This window comes from Coregonus lavaretus (genome assembly GCF_964263955.1).
Source record: "Coregonus lavaretus genome assembly, contig: HAP1_SCAFFOLD_1251, whole genome shotgun sequence".
Lineage (NCBI taxonomy): Eukaryota > Metazoa > Chordata > Actinopteri > Salmoniformes > Salmonidae > Coregonus > Coregonus lavaretus.
The window spans coordinates 1-25,120 of record NW_028159744.1 but is presented as its reverse complement, the minus strand read 5'-3'; the positions used below and the strand labels follow the sequence as shown (position 1 = coordinate 25,120).

The window sequence follows — 25,120 nt, the reverse complement described above, 5'->3', positions numbered from 1 at the left end:
GCTTGCAAGCGACCCCCTTTTTCCTCCAAACATAACGATGGTCATTATGGCCAAACAGTTCTATTTTTGTTTCATCAGACCAGAGGAAATTTCTCCAAAATGTATGATCTTTATCCCCATGTGCAGTTGCAAACCGTAGTCTGGCTTTTTGGAGCAGTGGCTTCTTCCTTGCTGAGCGGCCTTTCAGGTTATGTCGATATAGGACTCATTTTACTGTGGATATAGATACTTTTGTACCTGTTTCCTCCAGCATCTTCACAAGGTCATTTGCTGTTGTTCTGGGATTGATTTGCACTTTTTGCACCAAAGTACGTTCATCTCTCTCTCATCTCCTTCCTGAGCGGTATGACGGCTGCGTGGTCCCATGGTGTTTATACTTGCGTACTATTTGTACAGATGAACGTGGTACATTCAGGCGTTTGGAAATTGCTCCCAAGGATGAACCAGACTTGTGGAGGTCTACAATTGTTTTTCTGAGGTCTTGGCTGATTTCTTTTGATTTTCCCATGATGTCAAGCAAAGAGGCACTGAGTTTGAAGGTAGGCCTTGAAATACATCCACAGGTACACCTCCAATTGACTAAAATGATGTCAATTAGCCTATCAGAAGCTTCTAAAGCCATGACATCATTTTCTGGAATTTCCAAGCTGTTTAAAGGCACACTCATATAAAACATTTAATATCAAATCTAAAATGCTGGAGTATAGAGCCAAATTCAAAGTTTAATAAATTAAAAAACCAAGGGTGGGTCAAAATTATTCCCATAATGTAGAAGTTTCAGTAGATTAGGAACTGCTTCCTATAAAAGCTATGTGTAGTATAATGTAGCTGGACATTGGAAAGTCTGCTTCCTATAAAGCTATGTGGAGTATAATGTAGCTGGACATTGTAAAGTCTGCTTCCTATAAAGCTATGTGGAGTATAATGTAGCTGGACATTGTAAAGTCTGCTTCCTATAAAGCTATGTGGAGTATAATGTAGCTGGACATTGTAAAGTCTGCTTCCTATAAAGCTATGTGTAGTATAATGTAGCTGGACATTGTCAAGTCTGCTTCCTATAAAGCTATGTGGTGTATAATGTAGCTGGACATTGTAAAGTCTGCTTCCTATAAAGCTATGTGGAGTATAATGTAGCTGGACATTGTAAAGTCTGCTTCCTATAAAGCTATGTGTAGTATAATGTAGCTGGACATTGTCAAGTCTGCTTCATATAAAGCTATGTGGAGTATAATGTAGCTGGACATTGTAAAGTCATACATACAATTATATTACTTCTTATTGACATTCAACCTGGGAATGGAAATGTAAGAAATTAATGTACAAACATGTCTAAAATATATCCTGCAACAAAGGACCAGGTGTGAATGTTCTGGGGGGTCTAAGTCTACCCCTAACCAGTTTGAATACACTGTTTGATTTCACCCCCAGACCCCAAAACACACCCCATTCAAAACAGTTTCAACAGCCCCCCACCCGATGCAACTCAATATTAAGAAGGCATACAGTCAGTGTACAGACCAATGCACTACCCCCAGGATCACAACAAGCCCCTCACACCTGGGACCACACACACACAATGTGAATGGAAATATATTATTATATTTTCTATATATTACAATCACAAGAAAGGGTGTTGGTTATTTTAGTTTTCCAAGTAACATTTCTTGGACATGTCCTTACTTTAAAAATAAGCATGTTTGTCTTGTTTGAATCAGCCTAATTCTCTGGTTATAAATAAAATAACCATGATTGGCAGAATGTTTAATTCACATCTCTGGCTATTAATAGATTGTGGAACTATGAAAAATAGGGAATAATGTTCCCAACACACCCACCTCACAGTTCCTACACAGACTCTGAGGCACCATGCAGGTCTGACACCAGAGGAGGCTGGTGGGAGGAGCTATAGGAGGACGGGCTCATTGTAATGGCTGGAATGGAATCAATGGAACGTATCAAACACAAACACATGAAACCACATGTTTGACTGAGTTCCATTTATTCCATTCCAGACGTCACAATGAGCCTGTCCTGCTATAGCTCCTCCCACCAGACTCCACTGCCTGACAACCATTCTATTGTCTTGAGGACTTTACAACCATTTGGTCTGATCAAAGACCAGGACACCCTTTCAAATAGATACATCCTCTCAGCCTTGATGACTAAACTAATCAAAGACTAACACACACACACACACACACACACACCACAGTAATCTGATCATGGTGACTCCACAGTAATAACATTTATAACTCATAAGTCACCAGGTGTGATTTACCTTTGGACAGATGAAACCCTACATCAACTACTGATGACTCTTATGGGAGGAAGTGAGCATTTCACATATTAAGATATAATACAAGGATACTTCCTTTGTGTGTTGTACTTAGTCAATTGAAAATGTGCTTAAAGTTTTGAAAAAACAGCCTTTTTGATGATCTGTTTTGAGTTTTGTATTAAGAGTTGTGAAATTCTACCACATACTTGTGAAAATAGTACAAAAGTGATTATAAAATCTATAATACATGGATACTTCCTTAAATGTACTTATTTTGTGTTATGCAGTTATGTTATTGAAACAGAATAAGTCTAATGAGAGAATAAATAAGTCAAGTCCAACCATTACCTCTCTCCTCTTTCACATCCCTCTATCATCACTCCATGGGTGTGTCCCAATAATCTCTCCTTCCTCCTGAAGTATCATTCCTTCACTACTCCTCTCAAATGTAAAAGCATTGGATTGGTGTTGGCATGGGGTAGAGGGAGTTTACATATACCAGTCATTTCCTTTTAAATCCATGAAGGGAAGTGGACAAGTTCACACTTAGAAAGGAGATAATAGTTCCACACCCCATGTGTCCTGACAGGAATGGAACCATATTGAGGTTGTCTGCTTTCTATACGGTTTGATGTGTGAGTGAGTGAGTGAGTGAGTGAGTGAGTGAGTGAGTGAGTGAGTGAGTGAGTGAGTGAGTGAGTGAGTGAGTGAGTGAGTGAGTGAGTGAGTGAGAGAGAGAGAGAGAGAGACAGAGAGAGAGAGAGAGAGAGAGAGAGAGAGAGAGAGAGAGACGGGACATCAGGTAAAGTTCTGGAGATGAGGGAATATGTGTGCAGAAAGAAACCCTCCAGTATGGTTAACCCCAGTTAGGCCCAGTATGGACTATCAATACAAGTGACCATTTAGAATGTGACCCAGTTCAATGGGTCTTAACAGAACTGGGGGATGTCAGCCATGAAGTTGTCTAAACACAACTGGAATATAATTTGTTTGTGATTCATTGTTAATGGACTTTCCATTAGGAACACAGGGGGAAAACCTAACACAACAACACACATAACACACAACCAATAAAAACACAAAGGGGGAGGAAACCACTAAAGTCATTACCATATTGTCATTTTCTAACGACAGGGAGAAAACATGTAAAATCTAGAAGACTACTTTAGATCAGGTCAGAAGAAGCCTAGTGCACTACGTAGGGAACAGGGAGAGATTTGGGACAGAGACAGTAACTCCTGTATGGAAATCTTCATTCTAATGCCAGTGAGCAAATCTCCAATCTCCACCCTATTCCCTATGTAGTGCACTACTTTAGATCTGGTCAGAAGTAGCCTAGTGCACTACGTAGGGAACAGGGTGTCATTTGGGCCAGAGTCAGTAACTCCCCTGGGTATGAATTGTCTCTCTATCTTATCTGTCTTCTATATGATGTTCTCCTCTCCTCCTCTCTTCTCTCCTCTATTCACTCTATTCTATCATCCACACCACATGCCAGCTTCAACACAATCCATTTACAAGTTAAAGACACACCTTGGAATAAATAGCAAAGGAAAACTACTACTAGATGGATTTTTTATTTCCCATCACCATGAATCATATTTAATAACTGAACAGTAGCAGACCTAACTTCATCTGTTCCTGACTCTGGATAGTGGATTAAAAAGACCATCAATCTCCAATGATATTGAAGTACAATTCTGAACATTACTGATATACTGAGTGACAAGTCAAGATATGTGCTGTTTTTATTGTTTGGTTAATAGCACCACCTGCTGGACATGTTTAATATTGCTTGACTGAGCAGTATGGGAGAATAAAATATGCCAAATTTAGGGCCGGTTTCCCGGACGTCTCCATTAAACATGCTTTTTAGTGTAGGACTAGGCTTCATCTGTGTCCGGGAAACCGGCCCATATAGTTCAATTAGCAAGTAAGTAACACTACCTGTTCCATGATACTGAGGAAAATGACATTGAGACAGAGAACCAATTGAGAAAACATTTCAATGGTTCTGAATGACAACCAACATACATTAACAGCATACATCATGATTAATGTAAATGTAGCCAATTAAAACATTGCATTTGATAAAAAATACGTTATTACGTTTTAATTACACTCTGAAGATTAAATCAGTCAGACAAAAATAATTCTACAGAAAAACAGAGTATTATATCTGGGGACCATCACCACCAGCTATAGACTACACCAGCATGACTAGTATCTATGTGGACCCTACTACAGTTTAACCAGCTCAGCTATAGACTACACCAACATGACTAGTATCTATGTGGACCCTACTACAGTTTAACCAGCTCAGCTATAGACTACACCAGCATGACTAGTATCCATGTGGACCCTACTACAGTTTAACCAGCTCAGCTATAGACTACACCAGCATGATTAGTATCTATGTGGACCCTACTACAGTTTAACCAGCTCAGCTATAGACTACACCAGCATGACTAGTATCTATGTGGACCCTACTACAGTTTAACCAGCTCAGCTATAGACTACACCAGCATGACTAGTATCTATGTGGACCCTACTACAGTTTAACCAGCTCAGCTATAGACTACACCAGCATGACTAGTATCTATGTGGACCCTACTACAGTTTAACCAGCTCAGCTATAGACTACACCAGCATGACTAGTATCTATGTGGACCCTACTACAGTTTAACCAGCTCAGCTATAGACTACACCAGCATGACTAGTATCTATGTGGACCCTACTACAGTTTAACCAGCTCAGCAGTACCATAGAGATAAAACCCAGGATAGAGGGGCTGAGTGAATGTGGTCTGGACTGTGTGGAGGAGGGTCATTGTGTCAGAGACACTGTAGAAGGACAGAGTACCTGCCTTGTGATCCAGGTACACTCCTACTCTGGAGGACTGAGGGCCTGATACTTTAGTCTCAACATTATTGTGTCTGAACCAATAATCACCACTAGAGCACTCTAAACTCCAGGACTTGTTATTGTCTCCAAATCCACCATCTGTCTCTGTTCTGCTGATGTCTTTATATGAGACTGCTGTATAAACCCACCACCCACTCCACTCCACCTCCCAGTAACAGCGTCCAGACAGACCCTCTCTACACAGAACCTGCCAGTAGTTGGTGAATCTGTCTGGATGAACAGGATATGGTTGGACTTGGTCTGTATCGGTCACCTTTCTGTTCCCTTCAGACAGAGAGAGGTGTGTGTGTGCTGTGTTTGGGTCCAGTGTGAGCTGACAGGAATCTGGGAGAAGAGCAGAGCAGAGACCAATGAGGGGAGTTAGAACAATAAGTGAAGTCAGATACTGTATCTACCCTGTCTTTGATTAGAGCACAGCAGAGATCAAATCAGAGAAATATGTGCAGTCAGATAGATACCCAGTCTTTGATTAGATCTACTATTGCTATATATTTCTAGAGGGATTGTTAGGAGTGTCAGTAAAAAGAGACTGTTAGTTACTTCAGAATAAAGAGACTCACATTGTAAGAACTGTTCTCTGGTCTTGGGCTCTGGAGGCAGTACAACATCCACTATATTCACTACAGACACACAAACACATTCACAGAGAGAGGGAATGTTATCATCATACCTATATTCCACATGTATATGACTAGTAGGGACCTTTCAATGGTCTAAAGTTGATGTTCTTATTATTTTCAACACACCTGTAGTGGAGATCTTGGTCCATTCTCCTTTAAGGACATCTTCTAGTTTCTCTCTCAGTTCAGACACAGTCTTACTCACATCTCCAAAGTACTGAAGAGGACGGACAACGATGCTGGGTAAGTCTGAAGATACACTGGTACCGGAGAGAGACTGATAACTCTGGAGAGAGAGAGAGAGATAGATAGAGAGAGAGAGAGAGAGAGAGAGAGAGAGAGAGAGAGAGAGAGAGAGGGAGAGAGAGAGAGAGAGAGAGAGAGAGAAAGTGAGAGGGAGCAGAACCAAATGATTGAGAGTTTTAATTTCATATCACATGTATCAAGGCAGTTGAGTTACCTGGAGGAAATGGATGTGATCCTCTGTGTGTGAGAGCTGCTCCAGCTCAGTGCTTCTCTTCCTCAGCTCAGCTATCTCCTGCTCCAGTTGCTCCAGGAGTCCTTCAGCTTGACTCACTTGAGCCTTCTCTTGGGCTCTGATCAGCTCCTTCACCTCAGAGCGCCTTCTCTCAATGGAGCGGATCAGCTCGGTAAAGATCTTATCACTGTCCTCCACTGCTGCCTGTGCAGAGCGCTGTTAAGAGAGAGAGAGAGAGACTTGTCTTACTTTAATGAGCCATCCTCATTACACTAACACCCCCACCCCTAAAAGCACATTGCGTGACACCACAACCTCTACACAATCACATTATCCAGTACCCAACACCACAGTACAATACACCAACCAGCACCACATTCCAACCGTCCATCCAACCCCTCCTCTCCAGCCGTACAGACAGCCCCCCTGAGCCCCCATACCTCCTGAAACATCTCCACACTGTTGATCATTTTGTACAACTCAAACTCAACCCTAAGGCGTCAACAGTAATGGCATTACCCTGGCAACACAGAAAAAACATGATGAACAGTCTGTCATTGCAGAAAACGGACACCCCTCCCCAACTCCCAGGTCAACCCGAGCCAACCAGCTATTGGTGTCCAGGGCTCCATGTAATACCATCCACTGGACGACCCCTGACCTTTCCAGCACTGGGAGCTTATAGAGCCCCTCCACCTATACCCTGCCATGCTCTCAGCCCCCACAACCCCCTGCCACTGATGCCCCTTCACTCCCGCTAAGCTCCTGATGTGTCTAACCTTGACACTGAGGGAGTCAGAACGCTGCGACCCTGACCACAAAATGTTTACTAACTTGCGCTGCAGGTCCACAAGCAGACCACCGGGGGCGTTGAGAATGGCCAATTTAAGCCATAGAGAGGATGCCACCAAGTTGTTGATGATCAGCACCCTCCCTCTGTATGCCACTTGGGAGATGAGCCACCTCCACTTCGTCAGCCTCGACACCACCGCTTGTGACACTCCTTCCCAGTTCTTCCTATCCCAACCCTCCGAGCCCAGATACACCCCAAGCATCTTGAGCCACTCACAGCCCCACTGCAACCCCCCTGGAAGCTGCGGAGGTGCCCTGTCCCTCCATGCCCAACATAACAGAGCCTCACTCTTGCCCCAGTTTACCTAAGCAGAAGACGCCCCCTCGTACACCCTCAAACTATTCTCCAGGGCCTGTAGGTTCTGCTCATCCCTAACCAACACAGACGTCATCAGCGTATGCTGACACAGCTATGCCTGTCCCCAACCCTATGCCTGGCTCCCACACTCCCTGTATCCTCCTGCGTAGCAGGCCCAGAAAGGGCTCAATAACAAGAGTGTATAGCTGCCCTGACAGAGGGCATCCCTGGTGAATGCCCCTCCCTACCCAGACTGGCCTACTGAGCCCTCCCCACACCTTGACCATACATGAAGCCCCAGCATACGACCGCGACATTACGTGGTCCTCTGTAGCTCAGCTGGTAGAGCACGGCGCTTGTAACGCCAGGGTAGTGGGTTCAATCCCCGGGACCACCCATACACAAAAATATATGCACGCATGACTGTAAGTCGCTTTGGATAAAAGCGTCTGCTAAATGACATTATTATTATTATTATTATTATTATTATTATTATCCTGTTCTCAGGTTCTGCTCACAGACCATTTTTACATGTGGGTGGTCCCGGGGATCGAACCCACTACCCTGGCATTACAAGCGCCATGCTCTACCAATTGAGCTACAGAGGACCACAGAGTTCTGCCCTTTATAAATCAGAGTACAACTCGACAGACTCATCTCCCCACAACAGAAGTTACCCACCCATCAGGCTCCCTCATCTCCCCACAACAGAAGTTACCCACCCATCAGGCTCCCTCATCTCCCCCACAACAGAAGTTACCCACCCATCAGGCTCCCTCATCTCCCCACAACAGAAGTTACCCACCCATCAGGCTCCCTCCTCTCCCCCACAACAGAAGTTACTCCCCCTTCTGCTGTCCCCACCTCTCCCAAAAGCCTTGGAAGTTTGAGCAAAAAGTGACATCTTGGAAGAGCTTGACATGGAATTTCCAATAGGACACCTTTTTTTTTTTTTTTTTTTTAGTCATTTAGCAGACGCTCTTATCCAGAGCGACTTACAGTTAGTGAATACATATATATATATATATATATATATTTTTTATACTGGCCCCCCGTGGGAAGCGAACCCACAACCCTGGCGTTGCAAACGCCATGCTCTATCAACTGAGCTACATCCCTGCCGGCCATTCCCTCCCCTACCCTGGACGACGCTGGGCCAATTGTGCGCCGCCCATGAGTCTCCCGGTCACGGCCGGCTGCGACAGAGCCTGGATTCGAACCAGGATCTAGTGGCACAGTTAGAACTGTGATGCAGTGCCTTAGACCACTGCGCCACTCAGGAGACCCACCTGCCTGGGCCCTGGTGAAACAGAGAACTGAGCCCTGTACTAGGTGCAGACACATTTTGGAAAGCAAAGACAAGGTCATTGATTTTGGCTCTAACCACTAACAACCTACCCTTACACACCTCTTTTGCTACCCCTGCACTAAGATTTGTGCCATGGCTCAGCACCTGCGCCCCCTTCCACCAGACCCCCAATACACTTCATTAATCACATCACTGTGTGTCTCTTGCAAAAAAATCACGTTTAAATGTTTTTGGCCGAAAATCACCACAATCAGAAACCAGTAGAGAAGCCCATAAAGCCGCCATGCCAGAAAAAATCATCCATTTAAGCAGATTCTGAAGACATGCCCTTAAGAACCCATGACCCATTTTCTCAGCCTATACCGCTTCCTGGGTGAGAGAACACTAAACCCCTCATTCTTCATCACGTGTTGTACTGACCTTACAAACCTTCCAGGATCAATCAAATAAGACTCCAGCAGAACCTTCTTTTTCCCCTTTAGTCTCCATCAGGAACCTAAAAAGTTCTCTCACCGTATATACTGAGCCCTCAGCCTGACTGTCTGTCAGCTCTGGATCCAATGAGCCGTCTGAAAACGAGACCGCCTTGTCCTCCGCTCCCGCAGACTCACCTCCCCCCTCTTCCTCCTCCTCCATTGGCACGGTACCGTCCTCCTCCTCCCCAGTCTCTGCCCCCCTGCACTTCCCCCCTGATCAGTGCCTCTTCCCCAATGACAGGCAATATTTCCTGGGATGAGCCCACCAAGCCTTCGCCCACCGGAGTCTCTGTTACTACAGAAACCTGCCTCAGCTCATGTAGCCCAGCTGCAACCCTCCCCACCACCGCTTTCTCCACGGCCTGCGCACCACCACTTGAACATGCTCTACTCTCCTCCTTCCTGGTACCACCACCACTTGACCCTGCTCTAATCTCCTCCCTCCTGGTACCACCACCACTTGACCCTGCTCTACTCTCCTCCCTCCTGGTACCACCACCACTTGACCCTGCTCTACTCTCCTCCCTCCTGGTACCACCACCACTTGACCCTGCTCTACTCTCCTCCCTCCTGGTACCACCACCACTTGACCCTGCTCTACTCTCCTCCCTCCTGGTACCACCACCACTTGACCCTGCTCTACTCTCCTCCCTCCTGGTACCACCACCACTTGACCCTGCTCTACTCTCCTCCTTCCTGGTACCACCACCACTTGACCCTGCTCTACTCTCCTCCCTCCTGGTACCACCACCACTTGACCCTGCTCTACTCTCCTCCCTCCTGGTACCACCACCACTTGACCCTGCTCTACTCTCCTCCCTCCTGGTACCACCACCACTTGACCCTGCTCTACTCTCCTCCTTCCTGGTACCACCACCACTTGACCCTGCTCTATTCTCCTCCCTCCTGGTACCACCACCACTTGACCCTGCTCTACTCTCCTCCCTCCTGGTACCACCACCACTTGACCCTGCTCTACTCTCCTCCCTCCTGGTACCACCACCACTTGACCCTGCTCTACTCTCCTCCTCCTGGTACCACCACCACTTGACCCTGCTCTACTCTCCTCCCTCCTGGTACCACCACCACTTGACCCTGCTCTACTCTCCTCCCTCCTGGTACCACCACCACTTGACCCTGCTCTACTCTCCTCCCTCCTGGTACCACCACCACTTGACCCTGCTCTACTCTCCTCCCTCCTGGTACCACCACCACTTGACCCTGCTCTACTCTCCTCCCTCCTGGTACCACCACCACTTGACCCTGCTCTACTCTCCTCCTTCCTGGTACCACCACCACTTGACCCTGCTCTACTCTCCTCCCTCCTGGTACCACCACCACTTGACCCTGCTCTACTCTCCTCCCTCCTGGTACCACCACCACTTGACCCTGCTCTACTCTCCTCCCTCCTGGTACCACCACCACTTGACCCTGCTCTACTCTCCTCCTTCCTGGTACCACCACCACTTGACCCTGCTCTATTCTCCTCCCTCCTGGTACCACCACCACTTGACCCTGCTCTACTCTCCTCCCTCCTGGTACCACCACCACTTGACCCTGCTCTACTCTCCTCCCTCCTGGTACCACCACCACTTGACCCTGCTCTACTCTCCTCCTCCTGGTACCACCACCACTTGACCCTGCTCTACTCTCCTCCTTCCTGGTACCACCACCACTTGACCCTGCTCTACTCTCCTCCTTCCTGGTACCACCACCACTTGACCCTGCTCTACTCTCCTCCCTCCTGGTACCACCACCACTTGACCCTGCTCTACTCTCCTCCCTCCTGGTACCACCACCACTTGACCCTGCTCTACTCTCCTCCTTCCTGGTACCACCACCACTTGACCCTGCTCTACTCTCCTCCTTCCTGGTACCACCACCACTTGACCCTGCTCTACTCTCCTCCCTCCTGGTACCACCACCACTTGACCCTGCTCTACTCTCCTCCCTCCTGGTACCACCACCACTTGACCCTGCTCTACTCTCCTCCCTCCTGGTACCACCACCACTTGACCCTGCTCTACTCTCCTCCCTCCTGGTACCACCACCACTTGACCCTGCTCTACTCTCCTCCCTCCTTGTACCACCACCACTTGACCCTGCTTTACACTCCTCCCTCCTGGTACCACCACCACTTGACCCTGCTCTACTCTCCTCCCTCCTGGTACCACCACCACTTGACCCTGCTCTACTCTCCTCCCTCCTGGTACCACCACCACTTGACCCTGCTCTACTCTCCTCCCTCCTGGTACCACCACCACTTGACCCTGCTCTACTCTCCTCCCTCCTGGTACCACCACCACTTGACCCTGCTCTACTCTCCTCCCTCCTGGTACCACCACCACTTTACCCTGCTCTACTCTCCTCCTTCCTGGTACCACCACCACTTGACCCTGCTCTACTCTCCTCCTTCCTGGTACCACCACCACTTGACCCTGCTCTACTCTCCTCCCTCCTGGTACCACCACCACTTGACCCTGCTCTACTCTCCTCCTTCCTGGTACCACCACCACTTGACCCTGCTCTACTCTCCTCCCTCCTGGTACCACCACCACTTGACCCTGCTCTACACTCCTCCCTCCTGGTACCACCACCACTTGACCCTGCTCTACTCTCCTCCCTCCTGGTACCACCACCACTTGACCCTGCTCTACTCTCCTCCCTCCTGGTACCACCACCACTTGACCCTGCTCTACTCTCCTCCCTCCTGGTACCACCACCACTTGACCCTGCTCTACTCTCCTCCCTCCTGGTACCACCACCACTTGACAACTTTCATGTTTTGAAATTATACTTCATTACTATAATGATTATCAATAAGCCTAAACATTAATTCAGTCACCTCTGGTCGACAAAAACGTATTTTCCTAGTACATTAATTGTCAAATTCATCAACCAGCATCGAGCACTCTGCCTTCTCAGGCAAGCGAGGGGCATGTTGAGGTAAATATGCTAACCGCCAAGGTTGCATTATGTCATTTATTGGTGGGCTGGAAGATGCAGTGTTTTTTCTTTTCTATTCAGAGGCTATTTACTCCCAATATGAGATCATTTTATATAGAAGGTTTTTATAATGCATGTTTACTAGGGTTGAGGTTAGGGCATCTGAGTAGGGATTATTTGGGTTCAATACCTGTCCTACCTATCAATCATATTGCTGCTTGTAGCCTATAACTGATGATCCCCACACTAGAAACACCCAAAACTATCTGTGCTAGCAAACCCTGTGTTCCACCCCTCCCCTGTGTAACCTTGAAGTTTGTTAAGAAACAAACACTTGTCTACGAAAAGAGACATGTTTAACGGATTCCGCTTGGCACCCAGCCGAGAGCACACGGAAACCACTTGCAAATTTACCAAAACTAACCAACTACTTGGGGTCTGTTCGGAAGCAATAAACGGAGGCAGATTAGCCACCACAACTCTTATCGAAAGAGGCGACATCTACACCAACACACCCCTCACAACAAGACAAACCTTTTTCATTAACACAACCACCGCCTTGTTCATTCTGGATGCAGAGTCCAGATGTTCCGCTCCAACCTGTTCGCCGACCATGAGCAAAACTTCCTCCACACCTTTCTCCGGAACGCACCCGAAGCGACAGCGTTTCTTCTCCACTCGGTTGAGGCCATCACGCCGCCCTAACAAACTACCCCTACTCCCCCCTCAACTCTAAACGATAAACAGTGGAAACCAATAAACAAACCCTCCACCATCAGAAAATAAATTCAGAAAATACGAAAGAACCAAAAGAAAAAAGAATAGTAGCCCTCCTCACGAACCACAAATCTCTCACACAACCAACTTCTTCTTCTATGATATAATGGCGGTCCACAAACCAACATTAAAGGTGCATGCCGCCACCTACTGTGCTGGAGTGTGTGGTCAATCACGGTTTCCAACATTTCTAAATCCTCCTACCTAACTCAGTACTTCTGAGAAAATAAAGAAGAGCCCTACTAACTTCTAATAGACCCTCCCCCATCCCCAAAATCCCTTCCAACCCCCCCCCCCAACCCCGTCCAACCTCAATGACCCTACACTTCAATCTTTCCCTCCCTTCAACATACTTACAACAATATAACAACACATGCTCCACCGTTTCATCGACCGTACCTTCCAGACACAAACCATTCCCATGCTTGCCAACCAGATGTAATGACGAGATCAATGTACAATGTCCTAAGAGCAATCTAGTAAACACCACATCTTCCTTCCTAATCTGACTTATGAATCTTGGTCCATCGACCTTTCTGTAAAACTGTAAACTATTCATATAAATGCCAGCTCTTTTAGCTAACTGGTCTACAATTTCATTCCCTTCCACACCCGAATGTGCTGGGACCCAGCAGAATCTCACTACTACACCCATTCTCTCAATTCTCCATAATAACATTAATACCTCCAATAGCAGGTCACTCCTATTAGATTTACCAGATGATAAACTATTCAATACAGACAGAGAATCTGAGTATACTATAATTCTAACAGGTTGTACGTCCTCCACCCACTGGAGGGCAACTATTATCGCCAACAGTTCAACTGAGTATACTGACAGTTCATCTGTTAGTCTTCTACATATCTGCACATCAAATTCAGGAACGTAAACGCCTGCTCCTGTGAGCCCACTATCTGGGTCCTTGGATCCGTCTGTGAAAAGCGGTAGAAAAGCATAAAAACTTCTACCAATGTAATTGTCAACCAGTTTCACTATATCACTGACTTCTGACCAATCTTTCCTTTTCTCTACCAAGGTTAGATCAACAACCGGGTCTGGGAGTAACCATGGAGGAACATCCCCTATCACCACAGAAGGGCCAACCTCCAACTCCCTCAAACCACTCTCATCAGCAAGCTTTCCAACTGTCCAACCAAAACCACTGCCTTGTCTACTAGGATATTCCCAACAGTCATCTAGAACAGTAGCAGTGGGATGCTCAACCTCACAGCCTTTCAAACCAATAAGATAATGACAATTTTCTACGCTGTATATCCAAAGGCATCTCTCCTGCCTCCACCAGTAAGGCACATACAGATGTTGATTTAAATGCACCAATACATATCCTTAAAGCTATATACTGGATTCTGTCCAGCTTCTGAAGCCAAGTCTTTACCTCTGTTCCATAAACTATACACCAGTAATCAATTGTCGTCCTGATCAGAGCTCTATAAATATCCATCAATGATTATCTGTCAGCACCCTATTCATAACCAGAGACCCACACAACCAACTACTGCGAAAGTTAATGAATGAGAGAGACAGAGACATCGTTACAACACTGTACATTGCCATAATATAACGGTTCTTCTTCTTTGGAGTTTAACTGCGGTTGGCATCCAATATGTTGCATTACCGCCCCAACTGGACTATAATATGAATCTATTTTACTTTGTGATACAAAATGGGAAAAGGGGAAAGGAACATTTAATTAAAAACCTTCCAACTAACCCTACACTCATTAAATACCCACTACCCCATTCCACTACTTTGACCCTATCTGCTCCTGCACCATGCCAACGGCCTGGGAGGACGGGACACCACCACTCAACACACCCTGTAACTCTTCTGAAGTCAAATCTTGTATGCCCAAATACTTCTCTGCAGCTGCCACCACAACATCAATTTTCTGTGATTGACAATCCATTTCTGCGGTATAGTTGATAACCATTGCTATGAACTCTAAGAAGCTAACTTTACTAAAGCATATATCACTCATTGGCCTATCCCTCTGTGCTGGCACAGATCTACTACTCACAGGGATCCTCTCAGGATCTCTCACCCTTGACCCATCCTCCTCTACTTTCTTCACTGCCTCAGCATACGACACCTTCTGCACTACTCTGACTCTAGCCACCTCAACCTGCCTCTCTCGCACCGGACACTTCCGATCCCCAGCAACATGGGCATCCCAACAGTTGACACACACAACTTTATCCACCGAAACTACACAATCCTCTATCCCATGCCCTCCTGCACACTTCCCACATCTTGGAATCTCCCTCCTACAAACTGCTGCAACATGACCATAAACGTTGCACCTGAATCAGCACAGTGGATTCGGCACAAAGTTCTAACATGATAACTGATATATCCTACATTTACTTTATCGGGTAAAGACTCAAAATTCAAAAGGACTGACAGTGACTCCTCTGTTTCACCACGCTCACCACCGGATCTGTGTTGCACCAAACGGCGGGAATCACAAACCCCAGCAGTCTTCAACCTTAATTGATCCACTTCTACACTTAACGCTACCCCAGAAATCACTCCTTTCAATGGTGTCCTGTTCCTAAGAGCAAAGCAAGAAACAGATCTTGACCCAAGTTGCGTGACACGGAGCGCCCACTCCCTCTGGTCAGAAGAAACACAAACAAATATCACAAGTCCACTACAGGTTACCTTCACTGATTCAACTGCACCCAACTCCTTTCCCACCCACCCTGAAACCACAAATGGATCTGCCAAAAGATATGGATCCACTTTGTCCTACAATGTATCTCCTACTGCACCAGATTCTTCTTTATCATGTCCATTGATGCCAGGCTCTGGTTCTGAGCTCTTCACCACACCTTCTACCTCACTTAACTCTCCCTCATTCATTTCCATTTCACCTCCAGAACTCAGTCTGGCGAATGGCTCACTCTGTTTGCACTTGAATTATAACATTTGAAATGTCTCTATTCCTTTGAACATTTTGTGAGTGTAATGTTTACTGTTCATTTCTGAATGTTTATTTCACTTTTGTTTATTATTTATTTCACTTGCTTTGTTAATGTAAACTTATGTTTCCCATGCCAATAAAGCCATTTGAATTGATTTGAATTGAGAAAGAGAGAGAGAGAGAGAGAGAGAGAGAGAGAGAGAGAGAGAGAGAGAGAGAGAGAGAGAGAGAGAGAGAGAGAGAGAGAGAGAGAGAGAGAGGGGGGGGGGGGAGGGCTCCATGTTAATGTATAGGGGACATGAGTCAGTCAAGGTTACTCATGGTTATGTGATGAAGTAGCCCCGCCTGCGATTTCAAAATCAGTGTCGGCCCTCAGCCCAATAGGGAATGTCCTCTTGGTGTAACGGTCAAGCTGTTGCTTTCTCCCGCGGTAGACCTGGTTCATATCCCGTCGGTTACATTAAGCAGTCTATTCTCTGAACAGAGTCCAGACAGCATGTTCCCAACAGTGAGGTCAGTGGGATTGGAGAGAGTCCCCTCTCCCTCTCTCTGTCTCTCTCTCTCTCTCTCTCTCTCTGACTGGAAGAGAGAAGTGAAATTGTGTGTCTCCTCTGGTCAACAATACTCACCTTGAGAGACTCCACAGCCTGTTGGAGCTCCTTCAGCTCCTTCTCTCTCTCCTGGAATCTCTGCTGGACCTTCTGCTGACTCATCCCCAGCTGCCTCTGTGGAGAATCACTCTTCAATGAGCTATCAAGCTTTATTTGTCCAGTAGATCAATATTATAGTAATGTGACATAGGGCCCATAGAGAGGAAGGTCTAAAATCTTGAGGAAGTCCCTTTATCATATGACATTATCTATGTTGCTATGTTAATGATTATAGTTTTTATGGTAGACGTACATGTATCAAGGGGTTGAGACTGAACTTTGAACTCCTAAAAGGGCATTCGGAATGATAATAGTGTTTGACTTCAGAAAATGGTGATACATTGGGAGCAAACTCAATATACTCTAGGTCTGTGTTCATATTTGTTCTGCTGAGGATCGATTTCATTTGATATCTCTCATATTCAAACAGCCTTAGTTCCTACTGTATCTTTAATTATTTGTTTATCAGACAGTCACCAACAAGTAGTTCTGGTCTTACCTGTTTCTCAGTCCTCTCTGCTGCAGCTGACACTGTATCATGGCCTTTATGTTCATCCATTGTACACAGCATACAGATACACTGCTGATCGGTACGACAGAAAACCTCCAGCAGTTTGTCATGATGAGAGCAGATCTTCTCCTGTAGTTGTGCGGTGGCTTTGACCAGCTTGTGCTTCTTGAAAGCAGGAGATTCATAGTGAGGTTGGAGGTGAGTCTCACAGTAAGAGGCCAGACACACCAGACAGGACATGAGGGCTTTCTGCTTTCTGGTCCCAGTGCAGACATCACATGCCACATCTCCAGGTCCAGCATAGCACAGAGCAGGAGGGGGAGCAGCCTGGAGTCCTGTCTTCTTCAGTTTCTCCACCAACTCAGCCAACATGTTATTTTTCCTCAGATTAGGCCTTGGAGTGAAGGTCTCTCTGCACTGAGGACAGCTATAGACACCTTTCAGATCATCCTGATCCCAGCTTTCTTTAATACAGCCCATACAGTAGCTGTGTCCACAGGCAGTAGTCACCGGCTCCTTCAGTGGATCCAGACAGATGGAGCAACAGAACAGTTCCTGATTCTCTGCCATTTTGGTGCACTCTCCCGTAGGTTAAGCAATGGCAGTGTCAAAGATGACTTTCTGTTCAGTGTCAAAGATGACATTCTGTTTCATGGAACTCTACACCAGAGGACAGGAAGTGGCTTCCTACTTGACTGTGTACTCTGTATGTAGAGGGGATGTGGTTTCTTTGATAAGGAAGTGTGACAGAGTGTTGGGTAGTAGGCAGAGATGGTTAGTATTTATGTTTGAAATACATATTTTAATTACTTCTGAATATTTTGTCATTTGAATTACACTGGGCTTAACTACACTCCAATGCATTTTGTATTTTGTACTTTCAGAATACTAAATCGTTTTCTATGCATTTTTTTATAGCGGTTCACATCTTGTGGCCCCCCCTTTCACCCTGCATTGGTATCAGAAGTCTGATAGCACTAAGGTGTGATAAGAACGTCTGTTAAATTAACTAAATATAAATGTATATGTAAAAATGTTGATAAATACTTTGTTGAGGGAAAATGTACTTGATATGATTGTAATATTTTGTTGTCTCACCTAGCTGTCTTAAGATGAAGGCACTAATTAAAAGTCACCCTGGATAAGTGCGTCTGCTAAATGCCTAAAATGTAAATGTCGATGTAAAAATGAATAATTGCAAAGCATGCTGAGAATTATTCTAAAGAGCTCCACCCCTAAACAAGGCCAATAATAATACCCAGTGTGCTTTACAGTTAATTTATTATGTTCATTTTCACATATACATTTACATTTGAGTCATTTAGCTTATCCAGAGTGACTTGCTCAACTAAGGTAGATAGCAAAATACAGTATCACTGTCATAGCAAGAAAAAAGGTTTTGTCACTGTTTCTGAGAATGTTGTTGGTGTTTGGATCGGCTACTTGCAAATGTATTTTTGTATTTAAAATGAATACATTACATTGAATGAAATACATTACAAAATACAAGTATTTAGTAGTTTATTTTGATACATTGATCTTGATGGTATTTTGTATCTGTATTTTGTAATTGTATTTTGTAGTTTAATCCCATCCCTGGTAGTAGAATAATCTGTCTGCAGGGTGTTTTCAGGACCAGGACACTGGAGGCAAAGGACCGGTTTAAACAGGAAAATGTCCTGGAGTTTTATTAAAAATAAATGTTTCACAAATCACTTTGAAAAGGCATTGAAAAGGCAAAAATAAAATACCTATCTCTCCTCAGAGCATAATTACTGGGCAATCACTTACAAACTCAAGAGATCAGGGTGTTGTTTCAGTTCTCGGAACAGGGTTCTGAGAACTGACACATCTCAGTTTTCAACCCTAATGCTGAGCTGTTGTGACTTCTATCTCAACAACAGGATGCTGCGCCTCACCCAGAAGCTGTTTTGGCACTCTGCCTAGAACAGTTGGTTTAGACAGAGGATCAACAACAGGATGCTGCCCCTCACCCAGAAGCTGTTTTGGCACTCCGCCTAGAACAGTTGGTTTAGACAGAGGATCAACAACAGGATGCTGCGCCTCACCCAGAAGCTGTTTTGGCACTCCGCCTAGAACAGTTGGTTTAGACAGAGGACCAGAAAGAGGAACTTGTGCGACACACTGTTCTAATGAAGTTTTACTGGCAGAATGTTTTCTTCATTATATCTTCTTCACACAATAACTTACGTTTAGTACCTTTAAGACTAACTGTATGTCATCTTCCTTAATTACCTTGTACCTAAGTCAATTTCTGTCACCACAAATGTTATCCACAAGTTCCTCTGACTGGGGAAGTAAATATAGGGCTTCATTGACAACATCCTGAAGTATCCCTTTAAGAACAAAACTATAACTGAAATGTCTTTGGCCACCATACCAATCAAAACTACATCAAAAGAGTTCATCAAGAGGTCCATAGTCTTTGAGATAGTGGCTGGGTTGGAGACCCACCAGCCGCATGGTGGCTCACCAAACGGGCATAGAGAGTTGACTGCAGCAAGGTGTACTGCTTAACTAGGATGTGGCCCTAATTGGAGAGTGGCTTTAGGGTGGAGTACGCTTCCAACAGCAGGCATTCCCTTCAACATGTTACAGAAGATAATGTGGAGACAGAGATGGGGGCAGTATCTCTGTTAATACGTATTTGAAATACATATTTCAATGACTTTTGACTATTTTGTCATTTTGTATTGCACTGGCCTGAACTACAATCCTATGTATTTGGAACAAGATACTTTTGAGACCTGTAATTTGTAAAAAAACATTTTGTTGTTGTAAAATACAACATATTTTTCTATACCATTCTTTATAGGGGTTGGACATTTTGTGTTCCCCTTTCATCCTGCATTGGTATCAGAAGTCTGATGGCACTATGGTTTGATAAAGTGACTAGTAAATGACAAAAATGTGTACTCTGTATGTAGAGGGGGTGTGGTTTCTTTGATAAGGAAGTGTACACAGATTTTTTTGGTAGTCGGCAGAGATAGTTTGTATTTATGTTACATGCATTTGAAATACATATATTAATTACTTCTGAGTATTTAGTCATTTGAATTATGCTGGGATGAACTACACTCCAATGTATTTTGAAAATACAAAATACTTTTCTATACCATTTTTTATAGCGGTTCACATCTTGTGGCCCCGCTTTCACCCTGCATTGGTATCAGAAGTCTGATAGCACTATGGTGTGATAAGAGCGTCTGCTAAATGAACTAAATATACAAGTAAAAAAGAACACTTGAAAAATATGCTGGGTATTAAAATAATGAGCTCTGCACCCAAAAGAAGGCCAATAATAATACCCAGTGTGCTTTGCAATTGTTCATTTTTACATTGTCATTTTAGTCATTTAGCAGAGACTCATATCCAGAGAGACTTACCATCAGTACATTCAACTAAGGTAGATGAACAATCTCATATCACAGTCATAGAAAGTTAACAGCTGTTTTCTTCCGTCACTGAGAATGTTGTTGTAGTGAAGGTGTATACTAGCAAATTTATTTACCTGTATGTATTTGTATTTTATCTACATACAACTACAAAACTATTTTGTAGTTTAGTTTGATACATTAGTCTTTAGAGTATCTGGTATTTTTAACAAGATCCATTTTTGATGTACAGTATATTTTGCCCATCTCTGTGTTGATATATCGTCTCTCAGTGACTAGCTGATTTGGTTATGGCTACCTAGATTCATGTGGAGATCACAACACCCTTCTCCCCCGACAGAGTCATCAGTAAGCACACACACGGCACACACACACACAGACACACACAGACACACACACGGACAGACAGACAGACAAACAGACAAACAGACACAAACACACACACACACAGACAGAGACACACACACGCACAGACACACACAGACACACACACGGACAGACAGACAGACAAACAGACAAACAGACACAAACACACACACACACAGACAGAGACACACACACGCACAGACACACACAGACACAGACACATACACGACACAGACACACACACACACAGACAGACACAGACACAAATACCATCCACATCAATGAGCCAGTCAATGTTAATGTCTCTCTCCCTCTCGCTCTCTGTTTCTCTCCCCTCCCTCCTCTCCTCTCTCAGTGCTGGGTCATGGGTGTGCGGCCCAGTCTGTCCTGGTAGCGGGCCTGTCTGAGGTCCACAGGAAGGGCTATCCTCTGACGGAGCAGGCCCTGTCAGGGAAGGTGCTCCAGGTGTCCTCCATGGCCTGCTTCCAGCTGGCTCCCCCAGTACATCCTACTGGGGCTGGCTGAGCACGTATTTCTGACACACCTATTGCTGCTACATTGTTCGTACACAGAGACAAACTGGGTTGGAGATTTCGAATGTCAATGGACACCATATGTAGTTAGGATGAAGTTAGAATGTGGAGTGTTGGAACCAACTGCCAACATGGAGGATAGTATTCTGAACTCTGGAAGCTAGGGTTAGGATGCCCCCTACTGGTGTATTAGAGACAGACAAGAGACGTTTGAACCAAATGAATGCTTCTTTCTCTTCCCAGCCTTCCTCTCTTCTCTGTTCCAGGCTCTGTGATCTCCTTCCACCTGACACCCAGTCATATCAGAGGCATCTCCCTGCACTTCCTCCCCCTGTGGATATACTGCTACATAGATGACTGGAAATAGCTGATTCATTGTGTCAATCAATTCAATAACAGAGCAATTCCAATGTCATGATGATGAGTTTTATTTTGAAAGATCACATTGATTCAGAATACAGAATTGTTTGTATTCATACATGTACAAGGGTGATTTAAATATTCTCATCTGATCATAAATGGATCAACAATGATCCCAGTTTCTGATTTGACTGGTTTGCCAGTACTACAGTTTACATCAAGAGAAAAAGAGACACATTTACAGAGGATTGCAACAGCCAAGAGGTGATCAGGTAGACAGTAAATGTCTGAAGCCTGAGTGTCAGTCTGTATGTGCCATCATGTGCCAAAACCTACAATGGGGGGGATAGCACTCCAAAGTCCAGGACTGACTGTTACCTAGAAATGTAGACTCTGGGACCTTTCCTTTCCTGATGATCCCTCTATATGACACTGCTATTTCAACCCATCCACCGCTCCACTCTACCTCCCAGTAGCAGACTCCAGACAGGCCCTCTCTACACAGCACCTGTCTCCAGTAGTCAGGATAGGGCTGAGCTTTATCAGTGGCTGTCACCTTCCAGTTTCCCTCAGACAGGCCGAGTTCTGGATGAGCTGTATTCAGATCCAATGTCAGCTGGAGGACGTCTGACTGATGAACAACAAAACCCAATAAGTAAAAGAAAGAACATGGATGTTGTCTTTGAGAGGGTGTTTGAATATCACGTACAGAGGGACAACTCTTCTTTGGTCTTCAGCTAAGGAGACATTTCGAATTCTGTCACTATTAAAAAATTCAACTTCATATCACATGTATCAAGGCAGTTGAGTTACCTGGAGGAAATGGATGTGATCCTCTGTGTGTGAGAGCTGCTCCAGCTCAGTGCTTCTCTTCCTCAGCTCAGCTATCTCCTTATCCAGTTGCTCCAGGAGTCCTTTAACCCGTCTCGCTGCAGTCTTCTCCTGGCCTCTAATCAACCTTTTCACCTCAGTGAGTATTCTCTCAATGGACACGATCAGTTCAGTAAAGATTGTCTCATACTTACTAACTTCTGCCTGTACAGAGCACTGATAACTCACAGAGAGAGAGGAGGGGGTCAATTTCCACTGTTACTGGATTCCAGACAACCTGTTCCCCAGTGTTGTCTTGGTATTATTTTCACAAGTGTGTGGTAAAATTTCACAACTCTTAGAACAAAACTCATCACAGATCGTCAAAAAGGCTGTTACTTTTTTCTTCAAAACTTGAAGCACATTTTCAATTGACTAAGTACAAAACACAAAACCACACAGTAACATTTTCACCAAACCTAATCAGTGTTTCATCTAGAAATACCTTTCATATAAAGTAAATGCCTTTCACAATGCAATGCTCACAATACTTTTCATATGATTCTCTTCTCATTTGTTTAAATACATTTGACCATCACTTAGTCTAACTGCGCTTAATGGTTAATCACTTAACCGTTTGGTAAAACTATAGATTTTAAACTGGTTTGTCTACTATATAAGGATTTTGAGAACTACAGAAATAAAATGTGTTTGTAAAGTATAAACATCTAGATAACATGTATGATACATGATAACCATACATAATGACTGCTCATTATTGCTAATTGATTCCACATAGTGGGAACCACAATTGGTCACCATATAAAAGGATGTTTATGAACATTTCTTTCAACATGGAGCAGGATAGACAGCAAGGGAGAGGAAGAAATCAAAGAGCTTGTGGACAAGGGGCCAATCAGAGAGGAGGGCATGGGCCCCATTAAAGAGGTCAAAGAGGTCAAAGAGGTGGACATGGGTCCCGACAAAGAGGTCAGAGGTCAAAGAGGTGGACATGGGCCCCGTCAAAGAGGTCAGAGGTCAAAGATGTGGACATGGGTCCCGTCAAAGAGCTGGACATCAGAGAGAGGGAGACAGACGGCAGGGAACTGTTGTGTCTAATGAAGTCTGGGCCATCGTTGTTGACCATGTGGTAAACAGAGGCCTTACCATGGCAGAGGCTGCCAGATTAGTTCACCCCAATCTGAAAAGATCAACTGTCAATAAGATCATAAGAACATTTTCTCCAAGAAAACCGGTAAGTCTGCTGGATATGCACTATGCTTTACATTTACATTTACGTCATTTAGCAGAAGCTCTTATCCAGAGCGACTTACAAATTGGTGCATTCACCCTATAACCAGTGGGACAACCACTTTACCATTACATTTACAATAAATTACATGTTGTAATGCATGTAAATTCACATAACTTGTTCCAGTATTCTTCCAGTATGATCTACTCACAGTATACTCTTGTTCTACCCTCAGAATTGACAGAAGACCCTATGGTGGTGGTCGTGTGCTGACCGACCAGCAGGAGTGGGCAGTGGTGGAAATGGTGAGGGCCAGGAATGACATACGTCTGTCTGAAATAAAGCAGGCCATTGAGGAGAATGATGACACCGTTGCCAATGTGGCATCCATCAGCCTACCAACAATCACCTGCCTTTTGAAGAGGCACCAGGTATCTATGGAACACATTGACCTGGAGCCTTCTGAGAGAAACAACTGGGGGCCGAGTATGTTCAGGTACAGCACTATATAAATACACTGTATTACTGTTGCTATTAATGCACATGCTACTTCACAATATCATAATGGAACTATACTGTAAAAATAACTAACCAAAATATATTTTTAGAGGGTGATGGTGCTTGATGCTGCTGTGAACCATCACTAGTATATCTTTTTTGATGAAGCGGGCTTCAACCTGGGCCAAAACTTGGCGCCATGGGCGGAACCCTATTTGCCAACGGGCGTCCGTCCAAGTGCCTGGACAACGCGGGGGAAACATTTCCAAGAGCAGCAGCTATCTCTGAAGATGGTGTGGTAGGACGTAGACCATTACTTGGATCCTACCACGCTGCACACCTCATTGGGTTTCTCAATGAAATTGAGCAGGCCTGTCAAGGTGAAGGGGTCACCTATGTCATTGTGTGGGACAATGTCAGGTTCCACCATTCAGAGGTGGTTCAGGCATGGTTTCAGGTCCCTCCCTGATTCGTGACCCTATACCAGCCCCCGGTACTCTCCTTCCTCAACCTTATTAAATAATTGTTTTCATCATGGAGGTGGAAGGTGTACGATCGCCATCCCCATGAGCGTGCCACCCTCCTTCTGGCCATGGAAGAGGCATGCGACGACATCAATGCAGACCAATATCAAGCTTTGATTCAACATGCCGAAAGGTTTCTCCAGCGGTGCCTGAACAATGAGGACATTTACTGATGTGGTGAGAATTTATGGCCAAATGCTCTAGATAGGCTTGATGCTAATTAATGCGTGCTAAACATTATTTTATTTTCATTCATGTAATGTTTCATTTAAATGTCTTACATCTAATTACAGACA

General features: G+C 44.8%; 1 protein-coding gene across 2 annotated transcripts; it reads right to left on the bottom strand.

Annotated features, from left to right (window-relative positions):
• Window positions 1-3,839: 3,839 nt before the first annotated feature.
• LOC311122482 (tripartite motif-containing protein 16-like) lies at window positions 3,840-17,735 on the bottom strand. Of its 2 annotated transcripts, XR_014612452.1 has the most exons (7): window positions 17,054-17,636; window positions 16,534-16,629; window positions 6,284-6,517; window positions 5,950-6,109; window positions 5,764-5,823; window positions 4,677-5,527; window positions 4,267-4,477 (listed from the first exon to the last, which is right to left on the bottom strand). XR_014612452.1 is itself a non-coding variant. In XM_084196829.1 (6 exons), the coding sequence occupies exons 1-6, from the start codon at window positions 17,633-17,635 to the stop codon at window positions 5,016-5,018; spliced, it is 1,644 nt and encodes a 547-aa protein (XP_084052955.1). In that variant the 5' UTR covers window positions 17,636-17,735; the 3' UTR covers window positions 3,840-5,015. The 2 variants fall into 2 exon arrangements, 1 of the variants encoding a protein (XP_084052955.1); XM_084196829.1 differs by having other exon boundaries at window positions 3,840-5,527; window positions 17,054-17,735.
• Between the last annotated feature and the right edge of the window lie 7,385 nt (window positions 17,736-25,120).